This window comes from Colobus angolensis, unplaced genomic scaffold (genome assembly GCF_000951035.1).
Source record: "Colobus angolensis palliatus isolate OR3802 unplaced genomic scaffold, Cang.pa_1.0 Scaffold465, whole genome shotgun sequence".
Classification (NCBI taxonomy): domain Eukaryota; kingdom Metazoa; phylum Chordata; class Mammalia; order Primates; family Cercopithecidae; genus Colobus; species Colobus angolensis.
The window spans coordinates 968,016-993,298 of record NW_012118099.1 but is presented as its reverse complement, the minus strand read 5'-3'; the positions used below and the strand labels follow the sequence as shown (position 1 = coordinate 993,298).

The following is a 25,283-nucleotide window of genomic DNA, read 5'->3' as shown; positions in this document are numbered from 1 at the left end:
AATAATTGGCCAATAATTCCCAAGTGAAAGGAGCTTTACAACACATGAAGAACTCGTCTATTATGTCACACGAAATTATAAAACAAATTATTTTACATATAAACGATGAAAGTAAAAAAAATCAGCCAATAATAAATAGCAAGTAATATTTGGTAATTCTTTTGGTGACGCCGACTTAAAAATTTATGGAGTATCATTTATTTTCGTTGAAAGTCTATCAGAAATCACTAATGGTGTAGCACTGCATTCTTCCCTGCTTTTGGTTCTCAAACTACCTATCTTAGTAACTGCAATTTGCAGACAAACCAAGCCTCGCTAATCAGTGCATCATAGCTACTCTAGCAAAGGAAGAAATTCACTGTTTGCCAAGCATCCCATCAGATGGGTGAATTCACAGCCACTGGAAGAAATGTTTCTCATCTTCTAGTAGATGGAAACTCCAACACTGTGCAGTTGCTAAATCCACTTGTCACACCCCCTCCTTTTCTCTACTTCTAAGGTTGCCCTGTAAACTCTTTATCTGAGAGTGGAAACACACACACACAAACACATTTGGCTAAAGTTCAATTCACACAGTGGCAGTGACTTTCGTTTACATTCGTTTTCCTTCCCAGCTCTCTCAGTGGTGAGTCAGGCTAAGCAGGAGGCAGAGAGCTCGTCCTCCTCTGCATGGGCGCTTTTTCTTACTTGACTTTTAGTCTTGGGAGGAGTAGCGTAGTTGCGTGATACTAGGATAACCCAAGCGGGAAGAATTTGGACCAATCTTATCCCTCACTGTGATCCTTCACTTCGCCTTCAGTTTCAATTTCTCCCAGTCGGTTTACTGCCGACAAAATTCTTTCACAATTAAGTGCTCACAGGACAACCCAACCAATCCAAACCTGCAGGCAATGCCAGACATCCAGTGAACCCTGGCGCGGATGGAACCCAGCCCATACCCACGCGGAATCGTTCCATTTATCGGGGACCAATCAGCCCTCCACACGCTCCCGCGTCAGCCAATCGGAGCAAGCGCACGTTGTTCCGACCACCTCCTCCCAGCCCCCGGGAGTGCCTGAGTTCGGGTCAGGGGGCGGGGCTGGGGGGCTCGGCCGCCTGGCCCTGAGGCACTGGGTGCCTTCCAGTTGGCTGCGACCAGCGGTGACTTACGTGTTGGCTGCTGTCGCCTGCGCCTCGGCGGGCCGGGAAGCTGAGCGGTGCTGCTGAGAGCGGTGTGAGGTGCTCGGTAGCGCGCCATAGCTGCTTCCACGTCTTTGCTTCACCTCAGGTAAAGGTAGAGCCACGGAGCCGCGGCAGGATTGGGGTGGCCTGTGGGGAGGGCGACTGTGGCGCCCGGGGCGTCCTGCCAGGTGCGTCTTCTGGACCTGCCCCAGACCGTGGAACCAGGGAGCCCGCAGTGGACGTTGGGGATGGCGGGCCCCGGCGTCCGGGCGGGAGTGGACCTCATAGATGAAAGAGAAAATTGAGCCCCAGGGAGGGGAAGGGGCGAGCTGGAAGGATCCCAGGGCTTGCAAATCGCCCTTGCACGCCGCTCACCTATTTAAGTACTTGGACTCCATTAAGCCTCAGTGTCCTCAGCTGTTAAATGGGAGAGGGGCGGTGGTAATCCCGCCTGATTTGGGGCAGTCATGTTTGTTGGAGGGCACCGCGCCTCCTGGTTGTTAGGAGGTGCACAGACAGCGCTGGGGCAGCCGCGTCCCACCAGGCTTCGCAGAGGTGATGCCAATGACAAGAGACAAAGTTTTCCCAGGGCTTCCAAGGTCCCTGCTAAATGTATTAACTCATATAATTTCTCACCAAATTAGTGTCATTGTTTTCCCTAATTTGCACTTGAAGATTACCTTAGATTTTTGGGTTCAGCAGCCAGGACAAAATTTGACAAATTCATGGTGGGCCCAGGTTTTTTATATGAAGTCTCTTCCAGCCTGTGATCAGCTTCCACCGTTTTACAAGATAGAGCTTCAGGCTCTGAAGTCAGACGCCTTGGGTTGGAATTCTGGCTCCATCATTTGTGAGCTGTGTGATCTTGGACAAGTGACTCAACCCTCCTGTTGCTATTTTCCCTTTCTGTAAAACAGGGGCAATGATAGATGGACTCTTACTGTTGTGAGGATTACATAAAATAATGCAATGTAAAGCAGCCAGGACTGAGCATGTAGTAAGTGATCAATAAATGTTAGCTATTGTTATTTTTTAAAATCAAGTACAGAGCATTAGGATTTTTTAAAATCAAGTATTAGAGCATTAGGGGTTTGAACAGTAAGTTGGATCATTTTTCATGTTGTAGAAATATACTTCCATGTTGCGTTTCTTTAAATAGTGAGCTCCTGCCAGAGCCAGTCTCAAAAAATGAGAAACTGCTGTACTTGTCTGAGTTAGAAAACTTAACAGTTCAACATTGATTGGAAATCAAGCATATGCTGAAATTTTTATGTTAGTTAAAAAATATAATTTAATTTCCAAAGTTTTTGTTTGCACGACATTGGGGAAAGTCCATGGCATGTTAAACTGAAGCTGTTCCTGGAAGTGAAAACCATATTAATCACGTAATGCAAGGTTAGACCGTTCTGATACCTGCATTTCTTTAACAGGTGAATTCTGACTTAGTCATACTATAAAAGTCCAACAGATTTTTATGGCATTCACTTTATATTAGAGGTTAAATGTTTTATTATGTTCCATATTTCAGATAGAACCTATGCCATCTCACTGTGACAGATAGTTGAAAGTAATTGGAGTTGGATTGGTCAAGACTATAGTGCTGATAGATGGCCTCAGGAAAAGTTTTAACTTGAGACAGCTGCCATCCCTATGATGGCAGCCACTGTCACCACTAGTGATCGCTTCAAAAACATGTACCTAGAAAACATGAACCAAAAGGTTAGTTTAAAGGAAGAACATGGAGGTGGACATTACTCAGCATTTGGCCATGGGACTGACAAGAGTATTACATTCTGATAAGGTTAAGTGGTGCCTGTTCTCACTGACATGTAAATGTTAAGAGTTGGATAATTTCCTGATATAAGGTCGAGGTAAGGGAATGAAAGACTGAATTAGTAAAAGGAAGTTCAGAATGGTATTTAAAACATTTTCCTGACATTGTCCACAGTTGGAGATTACAGGAGGGCAAATTAGGTGTTTTCCTCTCAATTAATTTCAGTACCCTGTTATATTAGGAGAGAGAGCCAAGACCTTGATAACCCAATATTCTCCGCCTAGCCTTCTTGGTTCTAGAATATATTAATATTTTGAGAGATGCTCAATTATGCCTGTTTACACAGAGGTAGCAATTTTGACGGCAACCATTATTTCATTTTGGACTTAATCTTGATGAAAATAATCCATGCAAGACTTAACTGCCTGGTTAAATACTTTGCTGGACATATTTAATCAGAGAGATAACTTTCTGATTTTGTACTTCTTTCTTTTCCTTTCCTACCTCCCACTGCACCACTCTTAAAAAGACTATTAATAGAATTTTTTAATGTTTTAGTTTTTGTTGTTATTTCTGTAAAAGCTTAAAGGTGGAATAAGTCAACTTTGAGAGTAGAAACTGGATTCCATCTGTTTCTGTAGTTCTAGGACCTGGTATATAATAGATGCTTGATAAATATTTAATAGTAGACCTCCTTGAGAAATTGTGTTTCATTATGGTAATGGAAGTTTTAGTTATTCAGAAGCTCTAGGATTTGTGTAAACGGGCATACTTTAGATATCTTGAGGTCTTCCATAAATGAGAATAGTAGCTTGTCTATACATTTTTCCATTTTTTATTCACTGTGTTCCTACTGAATGCTAGACATAAGGAGAATAATATTGAAGAAGGCACATTTCCTGCCCCCCAAAGATTTTACAGTTAAATGGGAGAAGATAACAAGTGAGTAATTACAGCACAGAGTTGCTGTCAGAAAATATTGGAGGCAGAACTAACTCAGGTTCAGGGGAGTCCAGGAAAGATAAGTGGAAATGAAGTAATGAAAATATGCCACATTATAAAAGGACCTGTAAGCTATAGTAAGGAGCTTGAACTTTATACTGATCAGTATGAATGAATGATTACTAAGCCAAGAACCTTAAAGTTCCAGATTCTTATCTCTTCTAGGTAGCTTTCTAGGTAACTTTCTGTGCGCTGGATTTGCCCAATGATAATGTTTGCTTACGATAATAATAACTTTCCATTTCACCTTTGATTTCTATCAAAACTTTTGAATACTCTTATCTGCCAACCACAGGAACCTAGCAGGTGACCTTTGGGTTTGAAGAATATGTTTAATCATAGTAATCCCAGTAACAGATAAATTAAATCTCTTTTACAAGCCTTCTGCAAGAACTTCTGCTTGTTTATGGCATACTCTTGAATAAAGTCATTGTACTGGCTGTCAAGTTGACAGCCTCTTGAATGGAAATTGGGTACATTCTTGAATGAGAGACTTTTTGAATGAGCTCATCAACTTTTCATCCATGGATTGGATCTATACTTATTATATATTTTGCATCACTTATATAGGTCCTAAAAGGTATATTGAATTTTCTTTGTATACTTTCCCATGTTTCTACATAATTTTAGTATTTATAAATTTTAATGGCTTATATGCTCTAATTAGTGGTATTTAAATATTGGCTACAACCTTAATTTATTTCTGTCACTTTAATTTTTAGATCACTTAGTTCTGATCCCTGGCTAGACAACAGAATAATTAGTGAGACTATTTTAAAGGACCTACATTTCTGAGGCCCATTCCAGAACAAAGCCACTGAATCAGACTATTTGGCACTGGGCCCTAAAATGTAACACCTGAAAACAGCAACAACTAGTACAAAGTATAAAAAGGTGATTCTAATGCTTGCATCCGTAGTTGATAACTGCAGCCTTATTCCCATAGAGGGTGAGGCTTGAGGTTTCACTTAGATGTTTTCTTGACCTCCTTATGGTTCTGTAATGGGCAACTTTACCCCTAAAACTCTTTTCTTCTTTAGCCTTTTACTGAAGATGGAAGTAGAGATAGAATAGTGAAAAGTAGGAATTATGCTAAGAAATTGGTGCCCTGGCACCAAAAGAAGACAAAGACCAAGTAATTCTTGTTTTGAGGCAGTAACACATGAACAAAATAAGGGCCTACTATGTGCCAGGCAGTGTTCTAGGTGGTGGAGGTATAGCGATGAATAAGACAAGGACCTCTATGCTATTAGTTAGGAATGAGGTGGTCAAAGAGTAGAATCACACACCTATAAATAAGTTATTGTCTGATAATGATAAGCACTATGAAGAAAATAAAGATGTTAATGATAACTTCCAGAAGGCTTTATGAAGGATAGGAGGTTTAAACTGAAATTTGCATTACATTGTTATTAGTGATGCCAAGATTTGGGATCTAGCCGTATCAAAGACCCCCAGTCGCTGATAAGCTAGCCTGTTTGAGGGACAGAAAGAAAACCAGTGGGAATAGAACACTGTAGACAATGAGGTATGATGGTGTTAAAAGGAACCTATTCCTATTAAGGTCAATTTCAAGCCTTTTGACTTGAGAACTTGGGCTCAATTGCCATTTTAATAGTAAATTGTTAAAATAAGGAATACTGTGGCAAATTGAGGAAAGCCAGGGGAGGCAAGAGATTCCATTTAGGCTTGAAGCTTTAAGTAGGCTTCTGGATCTGGGATTTTTTGAGCTCATTGGAACAATGAGGACTGCAGGTAAATGTTTGAGAGTTAACAACATATGTATAAGAGAGATACAATCCCTTCCCCCTCCTCCTGACTTCCCTTTTACTTTTTTATATGAGTGATTTTAATTGTAAAAAATATGTAATTCTCACCTCTGGCTATGGGTTATTCATCTTGGGAGCAATTAGAAAAAAACTATGCCCAGGTCCTACTATCAGAGATTGTGATTAGTTGATTTGGGGTGAGGGTAGCTATCTTTTATAACTCTGGTAGGTTATTATATTGTGAAGCCAGATTTGAGACCCACTGGTCTGTTGCCTCAAACTGTGGTATTTGCTGATGCTAATCTTGTTCTCTGTAACAGAGAGAAGTAATGGAAGGCCTGTCTGATGTTGCTTCTTTTGCCACTAAACTTAAAAACACTCTCATCCAGTACCATAGCATTGAAGAAGAAAAGTGGCGAGTTGCTAAGAAAACGGTAAATTAGTTCAATTACTTACATTTGGGGTATATCTTCTATCTAATGAATTGGTTGATGACTTTTAAAATTAAATGGAACGATATGGACAAAGACCATACTTTGGATGGATATGCAAGATAAATAATTGAGCTAATAAAGTTGATGGTCTAATGTCATACAAAGGAAGAAATATATCAGTAGTAATCCTATACTGCTTTCATTAGCTCTTTGGATATTAGACAGGAGAATAGGCTCATGGCAACTAGACCTAAAGAATAGCCTCTTAAGTCAGCAAATAAAATGTATCATTATCAATTTAAGAAAGTGTAGTACTTGATAGTTTGGAAGAATTTCATATATCAAAAAGCCTATGAAGGTAGCTACTTAGTATTCCTTTTTACTAATATGACTTGCCCAGACTATTACATGGGTGGGTTGAATGTTGCTAGAACCAATTCTGGAACCCAGGATGCTTCTAGTTAAGTGCTCTAGCTATTCTGATATTCAGAATTACTTGGGAAATGATGAGGAAAAAATGTAGGAACTAATTCATGGTAACACTATCATAATAAATGTGAATTGTTTAATTTTTTAAAAGTTATAAACAATTTCAGAATGAAATAGTGTTCCTAGTGTTAAGAGTATGAATGTATCAGTAATGGTAAATAGATAAGATAGGACTAAGATAGTGCCATCATTGAATCTTACAGTGTTTGGATCTCATTAAATACTACTGAAAATATTTTTTGGAGGTCTGTAATTTAAGTACAATATGAAGAACTTCAGGATAAAGAAGCAATTCAAATACAAATCCTTTTATGGTGTAGATGACTTTTATGTATTCTGAAAATGTACTGAAGTTTTATTTTAATGCAGAGACAAATTCTCTAGGTTTATAAAATTATCAGTTTTGTATCTAGGGTTCCACCTATGTAATTATTACCATATAATGTTTTAATTTTTCTAGAAAGATGTAACTGTTTGGAGAAAACCCTCAGAAGAATTTAATGGATATCTGTGAGTACCTTTTTATAAATTTACGTAGCTCTTAAGACATTTCGAAACTTATATGCATTGACACTAAGTAGTCATTGCTAGTAAGATTTAGCTTTTTAAGAGTTTTTTTTTAACTTTTTTCTTTTTGAGACGGAGTCTTACTCTGTCACCCAGGCTGGAGTGCAGTGGCACGATCTTGGCTCACTGCAACCTCTGTCTCCTGGGTTCAAGCGATTCTCCTGCCTCAGCTTCCCAAGTAGTTGGGATTAAGGCACCTGCCACTGCACCTGGCTGATTTTTTTTTTGTGGTTTTTAGTAGAGATGGGGTTTCACCATCTTGGCCAGGCTGATCTTGAACTCCTGACCTCGTGATCCACCCGCCTTGGCCTCCCAAAGTGCTTGAGCCACCGTGCCTGGTGATTTTTTTTAACTTTCTGGAAAGCAAATTGGGCTTATGAATTCAGAGCCTTAAAAATGTCCGTGTCCTTTGTGGACTGAGTTGGTGGTGAGGAGGTCATAAATAATGATCTAAAATGTCTGCTAAAATCTGAATTTCTTAGCATTGTAAATATGACCTTTCTAAAATTCTACATTTACTCAGTGCTGTAGAACATTTTATCCTAGGAACTTATCTTGAAGAATTTATCAGCAAAATAACAGTGATTTAAGTACTTGTTCTTCTATCATAGCATTATTTATAATATTAAAAATTATAAACCTGAATAATCAATAGTAGGAGATGATTCAGTATGAAATATCTGTGATAGAATATGATATAGCCTTTAAAAACCACATTTTTGAAGATTATTTAATAACATAAGAAAATAACATATTGTTTTTTTAAAGCTTGTAGACACAATTGCCTTGCATACTTGGAGTAGAATGTTCACATCCTTAAGACTCAGCCATTTTTCAAAATAAAACTGCTGGACCCTGTTAGTATATACAGAATGTTCTGAAGTGCAATGTCAAAGATAGTATTTCCAGAAAGATGAATTTTACACTATTTATGGTGAGGACAGGGAAATTGGAGTTGGATTAAACATTGTAAGCAAGTATGGAAGTTAATTCTTTAAATTAATAATTCCCAGTGAGGGTTGAAAGTGTCAAATGTGCCAAGGGAAGCTTTATGCTTGGAGATCTGAAAAGACGTCATAGAGAACTAATATTTGAGCTAACACTTAAGAGAAGAATAAATATTTCTTAAGGAATGAAAGAGTTCTTGTTCTAGGCAGAAGGAATTGCATGTCTACCACATAAACACATATGAGAAACACTGGTGTTTTTTTTTTCTGATTCTTAAAGGGATATATGATCAAAGGAGGTAGGACCTGATGTGTTGAGTTGGACACAAAGTGCTCTGAGGCAGTAACATGGAAGTCAAAAAGGACAAATGAATGTGAAAGATTTAATGATAGCAATGGTGGTGGCAATGATAACCAACATTTATTGAGAGCCAAATATTTTTCTAAGTACTTTACATTTAGGAAATCCTGATAAAAACGTAGTGACTGATTCGTTCTGACTATGGAAATAAGGTTAAGAGAAGAAGAAGAGCCATTGTTGAATCTAAGATTTTCTAATTTGACTAGATTAATTTGTATTACCTCCAACTACCCCAAGTTAAAGAATACAAGATGGGAGAGCAGATTTATGGTGGGGGAGATAATACAAGTTTGGCTTGAGTTATTATAAAATGATTAAATAGCTTCAAATGCTTAAAAAAAAAAAAAGTACTGATAGAGCTGAAGCTAATTTCATATTTCATCTCCTTTCTTTCATCCCCAGAGGTAACTGCTGTCCTGACGTTATGTGTATTGTTCCTGTTTCATACTTTGACCACATATTTATATATATATAAAAGCATTATTTGGTGTGTTTTTTATATTCATGTATATGTGTTTGTATGTACATATTTAGTAATTTGCCTTTTTTTATTAAATATTATGTTTTCAGGAGTTAGCCATATTATTATATGTAAATCCATTATTTTCCCTCTATGTGAATATGCCACAATGTTTTTATCTATGTCTGTAGATTCACCTATTGATAGATTTTTAGGCTGTTGTCAATGTTTCTCTATAAAGTACAATGCTATAGTAAACCTCTTGGTATATATCTCTTTGTGCACACATGTGTAATTTTCTTTGAGTCTTAGGGATGTATATCTTCCAACCTTATTAGATATTACCAACTTGCTCTCTAAAGTAGCAGTTTAAGGATTCTCATCCCCCTCCATTTACTACTTAAGGAGTTTTTAATGTCTGTCAGTCTGAGGGGTTTTAATCAGATTGTTCTTGTTAGTATTTACTTGATTACTAGTGAAGTTGAAATCTTTTGTATACTTGTTGACATTTCAGGTCAATCTTACCATGTCCTTTGCCCATCATTTCTTTGGATTTTCTTTTTCTCATTGGTTTATAGGAGTTATTCATATATCCTGTATAATAATTCCCTGTTTTTATGTGTTACACTGTCTTCTCCCAGTCTGTGGCTAGTTTTAAAAAATGACTTATTTTTTCTTGTGTGGTATGCGTGTTTTTAATTTTAGTTGATCTTTTGTATTATTTGTGTTTTCCTGTGTTTTACATATTCAAGAAATCCCCCTGTACTCTCAGGTCACAAAAATGGTATCTCATATATTTTTCTCAACATTTTAAAGTTTTTCATTTTATGTTTTGTTGTTGTTGTTGTTTTTATGAGATGGAGTCTCACTCTGTCGCCAGGCTGGAGTGCAGTGGCTCAGTCTTGACTTACTGCAGCCTCTGACTCCCTGGTTCAAGCTATTCTCCTGCCTCAGCCTCCCGGTTAGCTAGGACTACAGGCACGCACCACCATGCCCAGCTAATTTTTGTATTTTTAGTAGATGGTCTCGATCTCCTGATCTCGTGATCTGCCCACCTCGGCCTCCCAAAGTGCTGGGATTACAGGCGTGAGCCACTGCACCTGGCCCATTTTACGTGTTTTACACAGATATTTAATTTATCTGAAATTAATTATTATGAATAGTAGAAATAGGAATCTAAGTTTTATTTTCTCCATAAGGATAACTATTGAATCTAGGCACACCATTTATGGAATTGTACATTTTTCCTGACTGCTAAGTGATACCGCCTTTTGAAATATGTCAAGTTCTGACATATTTATGAGTTAGTTCCTTGGTGTTCTGTTCTATTGGCCTATTTCTCTGTTCCTAATAAAAAGTTTTTAAAAGGGTAAAAATATTCATGTATTAATATGTCAGAGGATAACTGAGGAAAGAATATAAAAATAAATGGAAAGCTTATGGCATTCTATAGACTGTTTTTGGCTATTATAGCATGAAGGGACTTTATTATTTTCATTATGACACATAGTATAGCCTTCAGTTCTCTTGCTAGATTTGAGGACAAAGGGTGCATGCTAATAAAAATAATTGGTAGAACATAACTTATCAGAAAAGTTATTGGAATTTATTCCCTTTAGAAAAAAAAAACCTTTATTTTTTTTTTTTTTTTGAGACGGAGTTTCGCTCTTGTTGCCCAGGCTGGCATGCAATGACGCAATCTCGGCTCACCACTTTTGCCTCCCAGGTTCAAGCGATTCTCCTGCCTCAGCCTCCCAAGTAGCTGGGATTACCAGCATGAGCCACCATGCCCAGCTAATTTTGTATTTTTAGTAGAGACTGGGTTTTTCCATGTTGGTCAGACTGGTCTCAAACTCCCGACCTCAGGTGATCTGCCTGCCTTGCCCTCCGAAAGTGCTGGGATTACAGTCGTGAACCACCACGCCTGGACCACCTTTAATTAATTTTTTTTCTTTTTTTTTTTTGAGATGGAATCTCACTCCGTCGCCTAGGCTAGAGTGCAGTGGCATGATCTTGGATCACTGCAACCTCCACCTCCAGGGTTCAAGCGATTCTCCTGCCTTAGCCTCCCAAGTAGCTGGGACTACAGGCGCATGCCACCATGCCTGGCTACTTTTTGTAATTTTAGTAGAGACAGAGTTTTGCCACGTTGGTCAGGCTGCTCTCAAACTCCTGACCTCAAGTGATCCACCTGCCTCAACCTCCCAGAATGCTGAGATTACAGACGTGAGCCACCCTACCCGGCCTAATTTTTATCCTTACTTTCAAAGTTAGCTATCACTATAAGGGTATGCTGAATTTTTTTATTGTAACAGCAATTGACTTAAACTTTTTTTCTCCAGCTACAAAGCCCAAGGTGTTATAGATGACTTTGTCAATAATATAATAGACCATATACGCCCAGGGCCTTGTCGTTTGGATTGGGACAGCTTGATGACTTCCTTGGATATTCTGGAGAACTTCGAAGAGGTATCTATTTAGAAACATTACTTTAGACTGTGTGTGTGTGTGCATGAGAGAGAGCATGAGTGAGCCAGAGCATGTGAGCATGAGCATTTGTACACACTTATATTCATTGCTTTGAGAATAGCAGTCACGACAAAGATATCACAGGGGAGTCCCATGCTGCCTCTTAAAAAGTTTGTGTTTCCTCATACTAATTAATGAGTGTTAGACTGAGTTTGTTTTCCATGGTAGCTATACCCCTGCTGCTTAAAAGTATATTCAGCATTCTTAATTGTAAAACTTAAGATTCTGAAAGCTAAAATTCTGAAAACACCACCATCAGGTTTAGGTTTCTAGGTGAATATGTGCAGCTTTTCCATTAATACTAAGCCAACATCAATGACCAAAGATAAAAATGCCACCTTAAATATTCTAAAATTATGTAGCCAAAATGACCTGTTCTGTTTCTATATTTATTAATTCATTGCTTAATGCTTGAATTTTTTAATTAAAATGTTTGATATTGTAGTCAGAAGTATTTGTGGATTTGATCTTAAAACTGAAACAGTCTGCATTCCCTAATTCCATGTGGAATGTTACATAGAATGAAAGACAACTGCATTTGATTAGAAATTTGGATACTGGATAACTTGCACCTCTGTATTTTGATTATGTATCTTCTTCATGGCCATCCAACAGCAGTGCGATTTAGAATAGAGATATAGACCTGTCAGAATCAGTGTAAGAATTATTATAATTATGAAACATTTTAAAGTTTCTTTCCAGAGATAAGTTTATGATATGTGAAGCTATGTGTGTTTCCCATAGTAATAACACTTGTCTTACCACTTCTTTTTCAGAATTGCTGTGTGATGCGTTACACTACTGCTGGTCAGCTTTGGAATATAATTTCCCCAAGAGAATTTGTTGATTTCTCCTACACTGTGGGCTATAAAGAAGGGCTTTTATCCTGTGGTAATAATCTCAACATGTTATGCTTTTTTTCAGTATGGTTTAAATATTTGTGTTTTCTAGGCTGGATGTTTCTTTCCTTGTGAGATATATTTTCAGCTCTGACTCTGTAATCGCTAACATTTTTTTGCAAATGCTAAACTCTAGGGAGTAAAATAACAATATCAAAAGGGTTTTGTAATCTTTCTGATAAGTTTTTGTTCCCAGTTACACAGTATCCTCTAGGTCAGAGGTAGCAAATGTGGATCACATGACTGCTTCTAAGAAAGGATTCTAGAAATGGATTTTCTTCTAAGCCACTCTCAGAAAACAGTTTCTTGGTCACATACATAGAAAAACCAGACTTCATATGTCTTAGAATATTCTTCCTTCCTTGAGCTGTGTTGTATTTTTCTTTTCAAGATTAAAAATACTGCCATTGGAAGGCTCCTGTTTTCTAAAACCTACCTATATGTAAATTAATATTATTTTGTATATAGTATATACTTAAGTTAGCAGTTGTAAGTAAACATCTACTTGTTTATTCTTAACTAACTAGTACCAAAGTATAATATGGTAGTCGCTGTGGGGAATAGTTATAGTACCATGGATTTGATTATTGGCACCTCAAGGCCTAGGTACTACAGCCAGATTTGTAGCTTCCAAGGAGTACTAAGATGATATGATGTCATGTATTCTGAAAGGATTAAAAGTTTCCCCATTACCTATCTGTCAACCCCTTGTCAGAATCCTCCTTGGTAAGTCTCTTCTTCATTCTGCCATGGTCACTTTGGGATTTAATTTTCATCTCTATGGGTAAGAATACATATTTAAAAAAGAATTCTGGTAATATTTTTAAATGAGAGTTTTATATCAGTTATTGCTATTAATAGTGCTATTTTTAAAATTGTCTTATAGGAATAAGTCTTGACTGGGAAGAAAAGAGACCAGGATTTGTTCGAGGATATAACCATCCCTGTGGTTGGTTTTGTGTTCCACTTAAGGACAACCCAAACCAGAGTCTTCTGACAGGATATATTCAGACAGATCTGCGTGGGATGATTCCTCAGTCTGCGGTAGATACAGCCATGGCAAGCACTTTAACCAACTTCTATGGTGATTTACGAAAAGCTTTATGATAGGCAAAATACATTCAAACTTGTAGTACTATGGATCAACTCTTTCTCTCAGCTACATGGCCTGTAAAAAATCATTGATTCCACTCTTCTGCATAGCCAGTAGAAAAATTTGAAATGTCTTTGGTTTACTGGTACAATGTTTGGTTTTATTCCTAAAGTAAATAGCTATCTAAGAGGGGGCATTTTCATTTTTTTTTTTCTTTAATTTTGAGACAGGATCTCACTCTGTTGCCTATGCTGGAGGGCAGTGGTATGATCACAGCTCACTGCAGCTTTGATCTGATCACTCAAGGGGTTATTCTACCTCGACCTCCTGAATAGCTGGGAATACAGGTGCACGCCACCATGCATGGCTAATTTTTGTTTAATTTTTTGTAGAGATGTGGTCACACTATGTTGCCCAGGCTGGTCTTGAACTCCTGGCCTCAAGCGATTCCCCACCTCAGCCTCCCAAAGTGTTGGGATTATAAGCATGAGCCACTGTGCCTGGCCCCAATTTAAAATGTGGAATTTAGTTGATGTCCAAGACTTATCTTGGACTCTTAAAAGCATCAGTCTATAACTAGAACAAATACATTCTTAGATTTTTCCAAGTGCCTAGATATCATTTTATAATGATTAGAATTGAGTATTGTGGGTCCCCTAATTCTGTGGGTGCCTTAAATGAAAATTTCTAAATGATTTTCACATTCTAAATGACTTTGGGTTTTGAACTCTCCGTCTAGTTTGCTTCTAAAATGAGAACTTGAGGCAATTCAGGTGTCCAGGCAAATCTTTGTATATATTTATCTTTTTGTGTAGTTGCACACATCTCGAAATCCATTTCAGTGTTTAATGTTAGTTGTTTATGTGTTAGTATTCCTGTGTCTACTGTTTTGTTGTTGTTAATATGGGTAAAGTGAGCCCTGACATACATGCTAAACAAGACATGAAATGCACAAAGGTATATAGTATTTCAAGTACATTATAGTTTGATCTGTGTTTTACTTTATTATGTTTTCTTGAGTGTAAAGAAAGAATAAATCGTAGTTCTTCATACCCATTTTGACAAAGTGGAACAGTGAAGCGGTTTTTTGCTTTTGTTTTTATTTATTTTTTGCCACTGGCAATGATAGATTTCAAAAAACAAAAGGTGGCAGCAGCACAATGTTCATGGTGAATTATCTCATAGTATCTAGATTGGTCAAGATCTGACAGAAGGAATGCACAAAGGATTCTATATTCTCAATGGGTTATTAATTTACCAGTATTCTTTTCTAAATTGAATGTACTTTTGAATTACTAGATTTCTGCTCCTTTTTTTTTGTTCTGCAATAGTGAAAGAAAACTCAGTAGTTTAGTTTCCGTTTCCATGGAAATTGGTAAATGTTAGTTTTGACTTCATCTATTTTTTTCATTTGTTTTTATTAGTATGGAGTAGGAAGTCTCATATTCTACTGTTCTATCTAGGATGGTGAAATTCCAAAGGTGCCTAACTTGAGTAAGGGATTTGTGACAAGATAGTATACATTACTATAAGGGCTATTATTTCCTGAACGGGATGTCCCTAAAAGCAAGTAAACTGCCCACTATCTCTACTCTAGCGCTCTCTTTGTCCTTATCAACATATACCTCCAATAAATAATTACATAATTCACTGTTAAACATGGACCCACTCTAGGTAAAATTACTCTCATGGAAACATTTTCAATGTAAGAATGATGAATTTAAAAATTATGTTTGAATCACCTAAAATGTATGTGCAGCTTCTAGGTGGCCCCTTAGATCTGCTGGACTCTAGCTGTGTACTTTAAAAAAACAAAAACAGCTTTATTGATATATAATTTACATATTATATAATTTACCCATTGTAAGTATCTAATTCAGTGATTTTTAAAATACATATGTAGAACTGTGCAGCACAATCTGGATTTAGAACATTTCCATCATTCCAAAAGATTCCTTTTGTCTTTTTTGCAGACTCATACCTAACACAAATCTAAAGTTTATCACTGTTGCCAGAATAATGACAGCAGGTTTTATTTGGTTTCATTTTGAAGAGTGGAGGTGTTCATGATTCTAAGCTCAGGAATCTTGTGATCATGTATTAAATATGCTATCTCATACTATAATGATATAAAAGCTTAATTATGTGGGTTGGGATGAATATTAACATAAATAATTGAGTCTGCTGCTTCTATAGCAATGCTGTAGGATAGAACAATAATGTGATATATTTAATTTAAAACTAGAAGCCATATTAAAAAATAAAAATAAACAGCTGAAGTTAATTTTAATATTTTATTTAACTCAATACATCCAAAATGTTATCACTTTAACATGTAATCGATATAAAGATTTACTCTGATAGTTTGTATTGTTTCTTGTACTAGTTTTTTGAAATCTGGTATGCATTTTACAAATTTGGGCAAGCCACATTTTAAGTGCTCATTAGCCACATGAGGCCAGTGGATACTGTATTGAATGAACAGCACAGTCCTATAGCATATCTATTAATTTGTCTTGTAGTAAGATGAAATAGACAATAATACGGAATAATATCTTAAATGGAAATATTTTCTAGTCTCATTGCTTGATAAATAGGACATCTAAACTTTAGATATAAATCAGTTGTCAATGAAATAAAATTATTGCCAGAAAATATTTTCCTTCGAAGATAAGTAACTTTTGATATGGCAGTTGGTAAAATGAAACAATATAATCTGCCTTTTTGTTAAATGGTTGACTGTTTTCTGTAGCGGATAGGTGGTATGTATTAGAAGCTTGTGTATGTAGGAAATATTTGGTGTAATACTGTTTTCAGTACATAGTAGCTATTTTTTAAGGAAATTAGTTTCATACAAGAAAAAGATTGTTATAAAAGTGATACTTTTGCATGAAATATTAGTTTGTGTTGATAACTCTTAGTTAACCCTTAAAGTTTAAAACAGTACTCAGAAAAAATAATGAGAATCTAGTATTCTGTAGTTAACTAATCTATAATATAAATTGCTAAAGTACTAGGGAGCTTGTAAATGTTAAAAATCTCTTTATTTCAGTGTTCATTCAGGTTGGATATATTTGAAATTGTAGATTTCTATCTGTAAAATATCTCCTAGTTAATAGAATTTTTTTCCTTCTCCTCCCTTCCCCCTCCTCTTCCTTTTTTAACCTAAGGGCATTTTATCAACAATCATGTTGAATTCAATTAGTATCTCAAGCTAAAAAACTATGTAATTGAAGTTGTATCTGGAGAGGATTGGGAAACGTTGGCCAATTTAAGCCCTTAATTGTCTATTGAGCTTTTAGGTCTGAGTAATTGCCTTTCATACAGATAAAAGCTTTACCTCTTTTCTCAAGAGTGTACTACCATCCTTAGAATCACTTGTTTAAATCCGGTTTCTTTTAATTAAGTGGAACTGTAGTGATGCCCACCCTGTAGAGAAATCAACAGAACCAGAGAAGCTAAGGGACTTGATCAGGTTTCCCTTAGAACCTGTGTTGTATAATTGCCTGCCTGGTATATCTTCCATGTGTTTCTTATTCAACTTCCAGAAGTAGAGAAGGTTAGGACTTGAGTGTAGAAGAAACATCAGAATAATTTCAAAAAACAGGAAGTTGGAACTATAATTTTTAATTATTGTATTGTTTTTACAGATTTTACATGTATAAATATTAAAATTCATCTCTTGCAGTTCAATAAAAGCTATAGTATAGATTTTATTTTTAAGAAGTTTATATAATTATTTTGTGAACCAATATGTAAAACTAGTTTATTAAACTAATATGTATTAGTATTGATAAAATATGTATTTATTTTTAAATTGGTATAAAACAAAATAAAAATTTGTAGACACTCTTAAAATTGGTCATTGGTATTATCTTTGTAATTTAACATTAAGTACTATTTAGTTTCATATGCCTGATTTTAAAGTATGTCATTTAACTTCCTGAATTCTTACAAAAGGAAAATATAAACCTGGAAAATCAAGTTAACAACACACATGCTGATCTCTCCTGCCAGTGTCTCATATAATATTAGCTATTATACAATCCAGAACGAATAATGAATATATTCTGCCTTTGTAAATTATGGACAGGATTTATTGTACACATGTTGAAATAATTGTGTTATCTTGATTAGGAATTATGATATTTTGTTTGGAATTGAAAAAAACTAAAAGTGATTACAAAGACACCCGCGATCTATGTTATAAGAAGGCAGCTAGGGATGCTGTGGGAAGTACGTAATAGAAAATATGACTATGAAGCAGGGAGTTATTTTCCTCACTTAATAAAACATCTGGTACTATGGTTTGAATATTTGTGTTCCCCTAAAATTCAAATGTTAAAATCCTAACCTCTAAGATAATGGTTTTAAAAGCTTTGAGAGTTGATTAGGTAATCCTAATGAATGTGGTTGGTACCTTTATAGAAGAGGACCAAGTGTGATGCCTCTGTCCTTCTGCCATATAAGGATACAGCAAGAAGGCACCCTCTGTGAGGAAGCAGGCCCTCATAGATGCCAAACCTGCAGGACTGTTCTTGGACTTGTGCCAAAAATGTCAGAAATAAATTGTGATAAGCCACCCAGTTTATGGTATTTTATTACAGCAGCCTGAATGGTAGTGAGAGCACTGGACTAGGAGCTGGGCAACCCTGGTGTATTCCTTCCTCAGCCACTGTGACCTTAGGTAAGCCATTACCTCTCTTGGGCATGATAGCTCTCTTTAATAAACTGAGCTTATTGGATTAAATGATTATTAATATCCTCTTTTAACTCTAGTAATTTTATAATTTTACTCAACAAAACATATGTGAGCACTCAGTATGAGTGCTATGCTATGAAACTCAAAGTATAATTTTATCTGAGAGAATGGGAAAACACTCAAGGAGTGATTCAACTGCATATTTCAGGTGTAAGAAGAATGTCCATGGTGTCTCTTGAATTGTAACATTTGAAATCACAGAATGCAAAGTTTTGGTGGATTCTTAGATGATTTATTATCATATTGTACATGCAAACTGCTTTACATTTCCCAGCAGCAAGGTATAGGCTTCTTTGGGCATGTTCTGACATGTCTGAGTGAACTTACACAAAGTAACATTGGCCCTCCGGTCAAATTTCTACAATTAGTCTTCCAACACCCATTTTTTATAATGTCATGTACTCTTCAAGTTCCTGGAAAACACCCCCCAACCGCCCCCAAAATGTACATATTTAGTCATTGATTTGGGTTATCCAACCTGAATCCAAGAAGCCACAGCTCTCATGTGGTCTGCCTCAGGCTTTGGGCAGTTGAGACAGCCCATGACTGTTGTGTCCCATCTGTAGGAAGTAGAAACTCACTGGTCAGTCACCACCATTGAAGAATACTGTAGCTCTACAACAGTAAATGGGCATGATTTTGATGAATTCTCTACAAACATTTTCTGTATGTACATTTATGCCGAGGCCACACTTAATATGTTTACCTAAAAATATTGTAATATATCTTTGTATTAAGTAGTCAATAGCACCATGTTGTCAGGTTTTAAAAATGAAGTGTTCACAGCTCCGTTTTCAGTGCTCTTCAATTAGAAGTTGGGAAGGTAGCCTATAATCTTGGTTATGCAAACTTCAAATATTTATACTTTGTCCTCCAAATCTTACATGCTCTTGTGTTTGGCTAAGGACTTGCAGCCTAAACTATTGGAGATTTAGGTTTCCTGTATGCAGTGCTGTTCCTTTACTCTAATCCTCTATGCTGCTATTGAGCTGCTTATATCCTTTTAGTCCAGAAAGATTTCAGCAACCCAGGAATAAAAATTTCTCTTTTAGGAGAGACTAGAAAACACATCCAGATAATGTCACATAAGCCTGAAAAGCCCAAGTAGGAAGTTTTCCTTTCTCAATGTCTGCTAACTTATGATTTCTGTAACCACACAGTAATTCTACTTCTTAGCTTCTCTTCCATCATTCAAATGACAGTCAATCTCTGTCCCTATCTTCCTTCATTTTATTTGTCTTCAGGAATAATGCCGCCATTTACTAATCACAGGCATTATCTGAAATAAAGAGGCAGACAACTAAATGTACACACACTTTTAGTTGATTCTAAATGTCTCCCAAAACATGTTTCTTGAAGATGGATGTAAAAATACTGCTTGCAATAAATGATATCAAAATGAATTTACAAAAGAGTATGTAAAGGGACAAAAGGGAGAGATGAAAAAGGACTTGACAGGAGCAGCTTGATATTTGGAGAAACAAGTTCTGATCGTTTTAAATTTTGTTGTCTGAGACTTAGCTTCCTACAGGTTGTCTTTTGAAATCTAAACTTTCAGGTAGAATTCAATCAGAAATCCTGGGGGATTGCCTATTCAGGTCAAATAACTGAAAAGGTCGAAAAAATGATGTCAGCAGTAACCTTGATTTGGTCCTCCACTGGCAACATTTTAGGAAGTACATGATTTTTTGGAGTCACGAGATGTTTTTCAGAAATTGGAGTCTTGCAAAACTTGAAATTATCTATCATACTATCGTTTACTCTGTTTTGTCAGTGGAGACCTGGCCAATGCAGTTTTTCCTTTCAGTGACTGAGGTTTTTGCTTTAACCTGGTGACTCCCAAAAATATCTTCGATGTGTTTGATTTTTATTCGGCTTAGAAGCACAGCAGATGAGCCAAGTATGTCAGGCTAGATGCTCTGAGGAAAGGCTGCACATGTACCTACCCAGAATAAGAAAGAAGCAAGGAAGTATGTCTAATTCAGTTTTGCACAAAATGAGATTCTGCTGCACACTGGCAACACTTCCCTGTGTATTTCAGCCTTTCACATTTATTATTATTCCTTCACCTCTGCCTTTCATTTTTCCACTCTGTGATCAGGCTAGTTCTCAGCCAGACATGCTCCCTACTTATTACCGACCTGCAAAGATTCACCCATCTTTCATATACAGCCTGTGTTTCCATAAAGCTTTCCTTCATCATTCCTGGCAAAAGGGAGCTTTTCCCTCTTTCCATTCCTAGGGCTTATCATCTGCCTAAATGTAGCATAGGTGGTATATGTACAGGTTTATCTGTAGAGTTGGCGTTTCTCTCCAACTACAAAGCTCACTCCTGGAAGATAGCGTTGGATTTAATTCATCTTTGACTCCTCCGTGGCATATAATAGTATCTCAGTGAAAGTTTATTGGGAAAATGGTTCCTAGAGTGGGCTGCTCCTTGGGAAGCAGGAAATCATTTCCTTAAAGTGTGGTTAGGATGTAGGCCTAATATCCCCTAAACTATGTTGTTTTGTTTCTGGGAGAAACATTAGCTATTGACTTTAGTCTATTCATTTCTAAAGCATTTGTCCATCAATGAGTGTCTTCAAACTGAGCAATCAAGAAGATGGACAGGGGGGAATGTGGAATCCTAATCTACATTTTGTTATCTTTCCCCTGTCTCATTCCAGTAAAGTCTCTGCTACACATCACCATGAAGACTAGCAGATGATTCATATATTTTATTCTGAGTTCTACAGTGAGTACATCCTAGTGGCTATATTATATTATTGACTGCTGCAGTAGTTTAAAGAAAACAGTATGTTATTTAGAGATAATTTTAGGTACTCCTAATAAGTTGATACTGCATTTTCTACTCAGTATTTCATTTGTGACCTTTTGGTTACAGATGTTGAAAGTCAAATGGAAACACAAAGGTCATGAACGCCTATGTTTTTCTCCGTATCTCGGTCACTAGCTTCCCTTAAGGTAGATATTTTGGAATGATCAATTTCTCTGTGACAGAAATAGACTAAGACAAGGGCCCTTCTTGGATTTCTAAATATGTAAGGAAAGCAAAGGAAAGCATTTACTCCAGGCCCTCCCTTTTCAAAGAAATGAAATTTGTAACACTCAGGAAAGCATGGGGATTAGAAAGTGGCTTTTTTACATAAAAGAGCTGACTGTTTGCGTATTCCCTGAGCTATTGATGAGAAAGTCGTTGTCATATAATGCCACAAGATAAAACATATTTCCTAAAATGATTAATGAAAATTCAACTGATAGAAATTACTTCAGAATATTATGAGAGATTCAGAACCAAAGGGATCTTCTCATTTCTTAGCTTAGTAAGTAACAGCTGTAGATTGACTTAAATGTGAGCAAATGCCAGTGAAAGACGTCATTTACATAATTTTAAATGTAAGGATCAAATTTCTAAAACATGCTCAAAGTGCTAGAAATCTGTTTCATTCCACTCTCAACCAACTCAGTTCATACTCTAAATTTCTTTTTTTCAGGAGTGATGCAATTTTGAGTTTTTAGTTCTATAGGAAAATTTCACTAAGTTGTATCTCCAGCACAATTACTGTTGTGAGAGCATCTGCAACATAAAACAAGATTTTCCTAACTTCCTAAGAAGCAAATGGGAATACGAACCTTAAGCTAAGGAGAAAAAAAAAACTGGAATATAGGAATCTGTATTCCTGCAGGTCACCAAAAAGGCACTGGGGTGCCATGAAAACCCAGGGTCATTGTTTTACTGTAAGGGGCCAGATAAACATTTTAGGCTTTGCGGTTCATATGGCCTCTGTTGAAAGTACTCAACTCTGCCTTGGCAACATAGAAGCAGCCACAAACAATATGTACATAAATGAGCATGCCTGTGTTCCAATAAAAATGGAGCTTTGGTAGATTTGCTCCGTGAATCATAGGTTGCTTGAGTTCTGAAAACTGTTTTTTGGAAATTCGAGTTCAGTTCTTGGGGAATTATGTGGAAATTACTCTTTAAAAAAATACACACATAAGTTTTAATGTGTGTATCTCAAAGACGAGAGATAAAATGAATGACATTCAAACAAGTAAGAGCATAAATAACTAATTTGTTTACTAATAATCCCTTTTACTGATACCTTTCGTTCATTGGGCATAAGAAATTACTGAAACCCCAACTCAGCTGTACCCACTCACTAAACTCACATTTAAAAATGTTGAAGGAAACACAGCAACATCTGTTGGACATGGAATGGACTAGCATTACAATGTTTAGGCCTAACTACTTAGTAAATGGACATGTTACAACGTTCTTTTGGCTTATGGAGGACTTTTAAAATATTACTGAGACTTAAGGGTAACAAACAGAAAAACAAAATCACAAATTATGAATATGCTATTTGTTCTCTATACTGTTGCATATTAACTGAATTGTAGGCATATCAAATAGGTCAGGTTAAAAGGAGGCAGTGTGAGATGATAGTGTTCAATTTATAATCATGTATATCAAAAATGTGTGTGTGTGTGTGTGTGTATATATATATATATATATATTTTTTTTTTTTTTTTTTGGATGGAGTTTCGCTCTTGTTGCCTAGGCTGGAGTGCAGTGGTGCAATTTTGGCTCACTGCAACCTCTGCCTCCCGGCTTCAAGAGATTCTCCTGCCTCAGCCTCCTGAGTAGCTGAGATTACAGGCGCGTGCCACCACGTCCAGGTAATTTTTGTATTAGGGGTTTCACTACACTGGCCAGACTGGTCTCAAACTCCTGACCTCAGGTGATCCGCCCACCTCGGCCTCCCAAAGTGTTGGGATTACAGGCGTGAGCCATTATGCCCAGCCTATAGTTATACTTAATTGTACCTTTACAAAACAGATGAACTGCTCTACATCTATCAAGGAAAGGACAAATCTAGTAAATTTTTATCATTCACAAACTGTCAGAGTTGAGAGAGAGCTTAGGGAAAACAATAGCTTTCAAAAACTGGAATATAAAGTCCTGTATTTAAGTAGCCTGAAATCTTTTATATTGAAAATAAAGATTAATCAGAGTGAAAATTAAATGTCATTTTTGACACAATGAATCACAAGCAAAGATTAAATGTATATATTCTATATCCATGTGTTTTCCAGGTCAATCTTCAAAATGAGCTGAAAACAACTGTTTAGCAATAGTGTAATTTTGCAGTCTTAGCATTGCTGTTAGAGTTTCAAACAAAATTCTGGGCCACAAATACCCTGCATTTCTCCAGTCTGGGATGCTCCTGTCAGGGCTTTAGAGGACAAGCCTGATGGCCATAGGGATGGAACAAAACACTGATCTGGGATAAGGCATAGCAAACCAAGAAAGGAAAGGAGCAACCCACTGGTGGAATCTCATTTTTCCATTATTGACCAATGACAATATACCAATATTCAAATTGTATCACTTTCAATCAGAGGATGAGAAGAGGTTTTCTCCCACTTGGCTCATTTGAGCTCAACCAGGTCAATGCCTGGAGTCTTCTCTAGAGTAATATCTGATTCCTTTGAAGGAGTAAGATGGTTCACTTTCTCGGCAAGGCTTCTATTTTGCCCTGGTGGACTTCTGATCCAGATGACAGGAAACAGACTGAGTTCTTGAAGTTAATATCACACAATCCAATTGTCTTGAGTACATCACAGAGCATATATGAAAGTTGGAATTTTAAATAACCAAACATAATCAAGTTTGTTATTGCTCTCCAAGATAAGTATAGAAATGGCTAAGTTCTATGAGCTGAGATTATATTATTTGATTTCAGGTAATATCCACAAGGAGTAATAATGACAAAACTTGCTCTTAATATATTGATCAAAATACAGAAAGAGGAAATGCTGAACTTGGTTACTGTGGGTGGCTGGCTGATGTCTCTCCAGTGGTCTCACTCCTTTTTTTTTTTTTAATTTGCCAAGGAGCCAAAAATTCACCCTGTGTCAGGGGAATAAAAGCACTTTGGAAAATTTTATAGGAAATTATTGAGTACATTTCTGTTTATCATGTGGTTATGAATATTATAATACCAATAATGAAATAACATGTACATATTTTTTTTTAAATGCAGACACACATAACATCTAACCATTAAACAGTGTTCAACCAGTAAGTGCTCAACTACTAGCAATGACCCTGATCAGGAACATATCAGTGATGACCACAAGGAAATTAGAATATGGACTAATAGGCAGGAATTACAAGGAAATTACAAATCCTTTTACATAGGTTACTGTCTGGAAATTTTGCACCATCTAAAGTAAATCTAGACAACAAGACTGAATACTTTGCAATGACAAGTAAGTGACATAATGGCACTATGATTGACTCTGCTATGTATATTTGTTAATTATACATTGAGTCAACCTTCATCAAGAAAATGCTAGTGCTGATTCACTTTGTTGGCCTTTTTTTAAAAAAAAAATTGCTTTGCAAGAACAATTCTAAAACAAAATAAATGGCTTACTAAGTTTATCCTTTGCCTTTTCTGGCATTTACTTTTCTTTTTCCAACTTGACATACAACCAGCTGCTTCTGTGCAATAAAAACTGATTTATGAAACACAATGGCTATCTCCAAATCTTCAGCCTGTAGGTAACCCACTATCAGGTACCATGCATGTGAAACAGGACACAGGGATTGCTAAACATTCCGAATTACAAAATATGTTTAAAATACTATGAAATTGAAGTCACAGTAAAAATTGTTCCCTTCTTTTTAAGTCTTCCACTAAAAATGACTATAGAACCTTGAGGATTATTCTAAAATCAGTATGTAAAAAATTTTCAAAAGTCTTTTGTTAAATCCATGCGTAATGGCAGTGTTGATTAAACCCTTCTAAGGAAATCTAAAAATGCCAGCTAATGGTCATATTCCCATTTTGAGGATAACTGGCATGATATCACCATCATTACACAATCTTCATCATGCAGATTTTGTATAGTTCAGTAGATTTCCAGAAAGACATACTGCCTGTGATACAAGGATGGCATGCAGCTTAATCCAGGCCTCAAAATCAGATTCTGTGTGCAGTCCTTCCTGAATGAAGACACA

At 36.5% G+C, this 25,283-nt stretch overlaps 1 protein-coding gene across 3 annotated transcripts; it reads left to right on the top strand.

Annotated features, from left to right (window-relative positions):
• Positions 1-1,060: 1,060 nt before the first annotated feature.
• STARD4 (StAR-related lipid transfer (START) domain containing 4) lies at positions 1,061-17,343 on the top strand. 3 transcript variants are annotated; one of them, XM_011958275.1, is made up of 6 exons: positions 1,061-1,273; positions 6,027-6,140; positions 7,090-7,139; positions 11,307-11,433; positions 12,270-12,384; positions 13,279-17,343. In XM_011958275.1, exons 2-6 carry the CDS (start codon positions 6,036-6,038, stop codon positions 13,497-13,499), a joined length of 618 nt encoding a protein of 205 aa, XP_011813665.1. In that variant the 5' UTR covers positions 1,061-1,273; positions 6,027-6,035; the 3' UTR covers positions 13,500-17,343. The 3 variants fall into 3 exon arrangements, with proteins under 3 accessions (XP_011813665.1, XP_011813667.1, XP_011813668.1); XM_011958277.1 differs by having other exon boundaries at positions 1,096-1,267; XM_011958278.1 differs by lacking the exon at positions 6,027-6,140 and having other exon boundaries at positions 1,149-1,273.
• The last annotated feature ends 7,940 nt before the right edge of the window (positions 17,344-25,283 follow it).